The sequence below is a fragment of the Oncorhynchus clarkii genome, chromosome 24 (assembly GCF_045791955.1).
Source record: "Oncorhynchus clarkii lewisi isolate Uvic-CL-2024 chromosome 24, UVic_Ocla_1.0, whole genome shotgun sequence".
NCBI lineage: Eukaryota > Metazoa > Chordata > Actinopteri > Salmoniformes > Salmonidae > Oncorhynchus > Oncorhynchus clarkii.
In genome coordinates, this window is record NC_092170.1 from 23,027,203 (window position 1) to 23,034,822 (window position 7,620).

A 7,620-nucleotide genomic window follows, 5' to 3' on the forward strand; every position below is an offset into this window, starting at 1 on the left:
TACATTACTCATCTCATATGTATATACTGTCCTCTATACCATCTACTGCATCTTGCCTATGCCGTTCAGCCATCGCTCATCCACATATTTATATGTACATATTCTTATTCATTCCTTTACACATGTGGGATTAAGGTACTTGTTAGATATTACTGCATGGTCGGAACTAGAAGCACAAGCATTTCGCTACACTCGCATTAACATCTGCTAACCATGTGTATGTCACCAATAAAATTGGATTTGATCTGTGTATACTGTAAGACCTGTATATAACTGCATTCTTGTTCTTTTCTTTTTTTGTGTTGTCTTGCATTTCAAGTGTCTTGCATTTCAAGTGTTTTAGTTCTTATCTATATTACTACTTCTATTGTGGAATATTAGGAAATAGCGTAGAGGTTAAGCATTCCACTATACTGTTTTACACCTGCTGTATCCTGTGCATGTAACAATATAACTTGAAACTTGTGATCATGGGGCTCTTTACATGGTAATGCACAGTAACCAAATCATTAGACTGCTTGAATCCACTGACCCTCGGCCTCTATGTTCTCTAAATACATCTATGTGCAGTTCAGCAGGGATTTTCAGAATGATTTTGTTACCTCTAGCTCATGGTGCATTTGAACACTGCATTTGAACAGGCGCTACTGACAGCTTTTAACAGATAGCTTTTAACTGACAGCTTCTATTCCTGCCTCGTGGTGTGTGTAAAACATACATATATATATACATATAATGTTGAATACAATGGGCAGCATTGATTTTGTGGGCAGCACAATGGGCAGCAGGCTGCTGCCTCACGATCATAAACCTGTGATTCTTATTCGATCTTACAGCTCAATTTAAAAAAAACAGACATTCTAACATGACAAGGACCTTGACAAGGTTCTTTCTGTTAGTGTTAGTACTGGCTAAAACGTTAGTGGACAGTGATAGCAGGCTCAAAGAAGCATGAAGGGTTTAAGGGAGAAACAGGAGGGAAGAAAGGAGAAGTTTAAGTTTGGGGGAGGTAATACTCCATACCAACCTGCTCTCGCTGCCGGCGTGCTCCTTCTTCTCTCTCACCCTCAGCCACTTGCGGAGCAGGAAGCGCTTGCGTCGGGGTGAGGCGCTGGGCGTAGAGCAGTTGGACCAGGTGGCCCCATCCTCGTCACTGGATGGGGTGATCTCGATGGAGGGCAGCTGCAGGTACTCCTTGGAGTTCGAGTGGGAGCGGGTAGAGACTAGCCACCCATTCACCAGCCTGCCCCTGTATTTCTCCTTCTCTCTCTCGCTGGGCACGTTCTTCATGCGCCGCATCTTGAAGCGCTTGCGTCGTAGTGTTGGTGTGGACGAGCTTGACCACACAGGACCATCCGAGACCCCGCCATTCCCCCCATCCGAGTAGGCAGGGGCATCGCGAGGGACACTCAACTGGAGCGACGGGGGCCGTAAGTTCTCGTTCATGGTCGAGGCTCAGACTCAGACACACACAATCACACTCAGAGACTGCTACTAGGACAGTGGATATTGGAGGAGAGGTGCTGGCTGGCTCACCGTTTTAGTAGTTGGCAGGCTTGCTGGGAGCTGTAGTTGGCGGAAGCTGAGGCGGTAGCTGGTTGTTGAGAGTCAGGTGCCAAGATGCTCCAATAGCACAGCACACACTCAAAAAATACTGGGTCGTCCTCATTTACTGATCTCTCATATAGCCTTATATCCTCTTCTGGTTCCTCACCACTGGTTTTCAAGGTTTGCTTACAGGTGAGCCCTTCAGATACCCTGGGCCTGGCCTGGTCCTCAGCTGTGGGGAGATGTGTGGCTGTTGCTGGTCGTCGGGCGACGGCGAGACTAGCGATTTGCAGAAGCGTCTCGGGCCAGGAGAGACGGATGGATGAGACAACAAAGGGGGCGTCTGTTCTCCAAGGAGCAGATGAAACATGTATAAGGTCTGTCAGGGAGTGTAACAGTACTCCTCCGCTCTCCCCCGGGACTGGCAGGCCCAGTTACACACTTAAACATTCACAGCTCTCTCGCTCCCTCTGCTCGCTGGCTGCCTACTGTCCACTGCTGGCTGCTAGGACTGACTGGCTGCTACTCCCAATGCTAGACAGGAAGACTCCAAGTATCAGCAACCCTCCAGTCTTGAAGTTGACCGAAAAGATGAGCTCTATACTGTATGCTGTACTGTATGCTCCAGGTTATTGGTTACTGTCCCATGCCTGTGTTGTAGGTTGGGTAGGCTCTTGCAGTCCGTCGTCTGGAGCGCCAGTGTCCCGCTGTCCTCTCTGGCTCCGCACAGACACTTCCTACAGGTTAGAGGGAGGTGATAGGGGTTCTGAGGGCGATGACACAGCAAAGCAGACACACACACACACGCACGCACACACAAAGACACGCACACAAACATGCACCCAGGAAACACAATGAACACAGACAGAAAACACACACAAACAAATATGTAGAGACACACACACACACACTTTCTCATTTACACTAACCTGTTCTTACACTGGGATCTCCATGTAATGCATGTAATGCTGTTAGCAGGCAGTGCTACTCTGTGTCTCCACTGTCTGAGTCCACCACCAGTCCATACACCTTACTAACTCAGAGAACAGTAACCAATAAGAGAAGTTTTGAACCACTAGCCATGTACTCAAGTCTACATTTCACTGTACAAATTCAGAGGTAATTGTAGTATTAGTTTCAGATATACTCACCGTGTAATATACTGTACATAGCCCCAAAGACACATTGACGATCACTTTATTTAAGTAGCAGATGTATTTGTTAAACTGTGTGATGGGTAAGTGATATTGCCATGGGGAAAGTGTAAATATCTGAGACATGGGGGTATGAAGAAGACAATTATTATGAAAGAGAAAAACACTTGGATGAAGGCTTTGATGAAGTAATAACCTGTTACTGCAGAATGGAGCTCTAGCCTTCCATTGTTACTGTATGGAGCAGGCAAGTTTCCTGTCCTCTACCCCACACTCTAAAAGGCAGGTTTCATGTCCTCTATGACACACTCAAACGGCTGTATCTGTCAACAACACTAACAGTTTTATGTGTCAACAAGCCTGCTCCATGGCCTCTTTATAAACAGTGTGAAAAGACAGCGTGGGTAGAAATAACCACTAAAGCAGACTGGCTGTTGAACCAACCCACAGAGGATATACAGGTAAATACCAAAATAAAGGAAACACCAACATTCACTCAAGTGTTTCCATTATTTTGTCAGTTACCTGTAGGTCAGAGCACAGCAGACACACAGAGAAGTCAATGGTAATCATAACCATCTGGGTTGAACAAGCCAGTTTCCCATGACCTAAGCTCAGCATATTGACTAATACACAGTATTGAAAATGTTATGAAGAAATAGCTTATTCTGCTTATAGTCATACTGCTTATTCTATATAAAAGTACAGGCCTTGATCTTGTAAATCAAGTTGGTCTTTGATAGTGGAAGAGGATGTTTTCCGCTTCCAAACAAACTTTTAAAATCTTGAATGTTCAAAGTTCAAACTAAGAGGTCTGTAACCTGTATAAAACTGAAACAATAATACCTTCGTTAGATGAATTGTATTAATATTACCTAGCCTACTACAACAACTGGGAAGATTGATGGATGAATGTGCCAAGGTGTTGCATTTGCAACTGAATTTGAGACATAGTAAAGAAATCTAGCGATTCAAATCACTGAGCCAGCACTGGCCCCAAGAGATAACAACATTCACCTGGGTGCCGTGGTCAAATATTGGGCTATTACTAGCAGCCAATGATGAACTAGAAGACACTACATCAGGTCGCTAGGTGTACTGTGTTTCCTCCGACACATTGGTGTGGCTGGCTTCCGGGTTGGATGCGCACTGTGTTAAGATGCAGTGCGGCTTGGTTGGGTTGTGTTTCTGAGGACGCATGGCTCTCGACCTTCGCCTCTCCCGAGTCCGTGCAGGAGTTGTAGCGATGAGACAAGACAGTAACTACCAGCAATTGGATACCACGAAATTGGGGAGAAAAAGGGGGTAAAAAAAACAAAAAAAACTTTTGTTTCCAAAAGCTGCCTACAGTACGATACTGTACCATGTAATATCAGCTTGTTTTCTACACAACACTCCACTGTACACTACTGAATGTATTATTCTGTCAAATGACCATTTAAAAGGAGGACAATGTGGAGACAGTTCACCTTCAGGTCTTAGCCATCCAATTATTTTTATGCTAGGTATTAACAATACAGACAGTAATGAACAAACGTCCCACAATCTGTGAAACGATCGACAGCAAATTTGGGAGAAATTAAAATATCACTCTTCAGGTCGATTATGCCTTTAAAGTTGGAAGGTAGTACAATAGAGAGCAGCAATTCACGCACACACACCTCTCATCCAGGTGTCAAATTCCAAGGTGATTGTCCCCGTGACTCATCAGCAGCAGATTAAGTTACCGGGGGAAACGGAGACTCGTGGTGACACTGCGGGACTCCTTTAGACCTTTCATCTAGTCTGGTCTGAGCGTGCTCCACAGCTACCCCCACCTCTCTAAATCAACCCTCACCCCCCCTCTCCACAGACCAACCTGTTGGCAGGCTCAGCATGGCAGTGGGAAAACAGCATGCATTATACATGCTTTATAAATTCTCTTTACAGCTTCACACGTTCCGGTCGCCCTGGACATGCTCAGGTGAACAGGTGATGTAACCACCACTAAACAAGAGGCTGGTGCTGAGAATGAAGAGACAGGAGGAGAAGAGTGGTCTCACCTCTATACAGTCACTTCATTAATAAGGTGTTATATTCCACTGTAACAGCACAACAGTGAAGTCATGTCATATAACCAGTGGCAATGCATCATTCAGGGCTCTGTTTACCACCTGGCACGCATCAAAAACATATATATTTTTTGCCCCACCAAGATGTACATGCTAAAATCGCCACTGCATATAACATATGGTTTCTACATGAAAGTGCACATGGAAATGATGAATAAATATGCTAAAGAAAAGGAACAAAGCGGTACAGAAGACCACACTGTCCCCGAGCCTTTCTAAGATGCTGGCCTCCCCTTAAAAAGGAACGTGCGGCAACTCGAGGCCATCAGGCACAGATGGAGGAACCTCAAATGCCCTCATCATTTATTGTGCCTGGTGTACATTATTAGGACCAACAGCTGGACCCACCACAGAGTCACTTTGCTGTTACAGCTGAGACATAGATGGCTATTTTCCATTACTTGGACCGCTGCGGTCCATCGCTCTGCGCTACAGTCTGACTGCTTGTCCGCTAGCCTCCTTTCATGCCTCATTTCTGACCATCAAACGTTTCACAGTATTGTTCTGTCTTCTCCCCATTTTATTGTTCGTCCATCGCCATGTCAACAGCACGCAGTAACAAAGCATGTGCAGATTACAGAGTCATGTTAACGATCATTAAGACTTTCATGGAAAAGTAAGCACATGATGTAAGGCTCTGGTGAGAACAGTACAGCAGCTCTAAGTACTGCAATCAGTTAAGACTTTTACACAATTCAGAGAGAGATCACAGAGGATACATAGCTGAACATTTCATTGTCCTGCCTGCTCTCAGAGAATTAAATAAACTCCTGTGGTGCAAAGCATGGTTAATAGTCAGAAAATACAGTGCCTTGCGAAAGTATTCGGCCCCCTTGAACTTTGCGACCTTTTGCCACATTTCAGGCTTCAAACATAAAGATATAAAACTTTATTTTTTTGTGAAGAATCAACAACAAGTGGGACACAATCATGAAGTGGAACGACATTTATTGGATATTTCAAACTTTAACAAATCAAAAACTGAAAAATTGGGTGTGCAAAATTATTCAGCCTCTTTACTTTCAGTGCAGAAAACTCTCTCCAGAAGTTCAGTGAGGATCTCTGAATGATCCAATGTTGACCTAAATGACTAATGATGATAAATACAATCCACCTGTGTGTAATCAAGTCTCCGTATAAATGCACCTGCACTGTGATAGTCTCAGAGGTCCGTTAAAAGCGCAGAGAGCATCATGAAGAACAAGGAACACACCAGGCAGGTCCGAGATACTGTTGTGAAGAAGTTTAAAGCCGGATTTGGATACAAAAAGATTTCCCAAGCTTTAAACATCCCAAGGAGCACTGTGCAAGCGATAATATTGAAATGGAAGGAGTATCAGACCACTGCAAATCTACCAAGACCTGGCCGTCCCTCTAAACTTTCACATCATACAAGGAGAAGACTGATCAGAGATGCAGCCAAGAGGCCCATGATCACTCTGGATGAACTGCAGAGATCTACAGCTGAGGTGGGGGACTCTGTCCATAGGACAACAATCAGTCGTATATTGCACAAATCTGGCCTTTATGGAAGAGTGGCAAGAAGAAAGCCATTTCTTAAAGATATCCATAAAAAGTGTTGTTTAAAGTTTGCCACAAGCCACCTGGGAGACACACCAAACATGTGGAAGAAGGTGCTCTGGTCAGATGAAACCAAAATTGAACTTTTTGGCAACAATGCAAAACGTTATGTTTGGCGTAAAAGCAACACAGCTGAACACACCATCCCCACTGTCAAACATGGTGGTGGCAGCATCATGGTTTGGGCCTGCTTTTCTTCAGCAGGGACAGGGAAGATGGTTAAAATTGATGGGAAGATGGATGGAGCCAAATACAGGACCATTCTGGAAGAAAACCTGATGGAGTCTGCAAAAGACCTGAGACTGGGACGGAGATTTGTCTTCCAACAAGACAATGATCCAAAACATAAAGCAAAATCTACAATGGAATGGTTCAAAAATAAACATATCCAGGTGTTAGAATGGTCAAGTCAAAGTCCAGACCTGAATCCAATCGAGAATCTGTGGAAAGAACTGAAAACTGCTGTTCACAAATGCTCTCCATCCAACCTCACTGAGCTCGAGCTGTTTTGCAAGGAGGAATGGGAAAAAATTTCAGTCTCTCGATGTGCAAAACTGATAGAGACATACCCCAAGCGACTTACAGCTGTAATCGCAGCAAAAGGTGGCGCTACAAAGTATTAACTTAAGGGGGCTGAATAATTTTGCACGCCCAATTTTTCAGTTTTTGATTTGTTAAAGTTTGAACTATCCAATAAATGTCGTTCCACTTCATGATTGTGTCCCACTTGTTGTTGATTCTTCACAAAAAAATACAGTTTTATATCTTTATGTTTGAAGCCTGAAATGTGGCAAAAGGTCGCAAAGTTCAAGGGGGCCGAATACTTTCGCAAGGCACTGTAGATACTTTGAAGTACTTTGACCGTACTACCTGTAAGTATCACATACAGGGCTATCATGAATTATCGTCAGCATCTTTTCTATAAGCCTAAACTATAATAGAGCTATGGTAGCATCTCTGACTGATAAGAGTAGTCCGCTCTCCTCTCAGCATGGCAGGAAGTCAGAGTGTGCGAGTGAAACAGCTGGTGCTGTGGAGGACAGAGCTGCCTGCGGGCTCTAGTGCTCTGCTGTGATTTATACCTTTGTCAAAGACTTTCAGGCTATACCCTAGTTCCTACTGCATGTCTACTGCATGTTCAAGGAGAATCATACTATGATCCACAGTGACCATACTATCACCATGCCTCACAGTACGCTACAGGCCTCACAGTACGCTACAGGCCT

General features: G+C 44.3%; 1 protein-coding gene across 3 annotated transcripts in view; it reads right to left on the reverse strand.

Annotated features, from left to right (window-relative positions):
- The window catches only part of LOC139382273 (protein Aster-B-like), an 81,809-nt gene extending 80,106 nt beyond the window's left edge, over window positions 1–1,703 (reverse strand). For all 3 annotated transcript variants that reach the window (XM_071126144.1, XM_071126143.1, XM_071126141.1), the window contains exon 1: window positions 1,028–1,703. In XM_071126144.1, coding sequence (XP_070982245.1) covers window positions 1,028–1,446 — 419 coding nt within the window. In that variant the 5' untranslated portion in view covers window positions 1,447–1,703. The remainder of the gene's footprint in view (window positions 1–1,027) is intronic.
- Window positions 1,704–7,620: the final 5,917 nt, after the last annotated feature.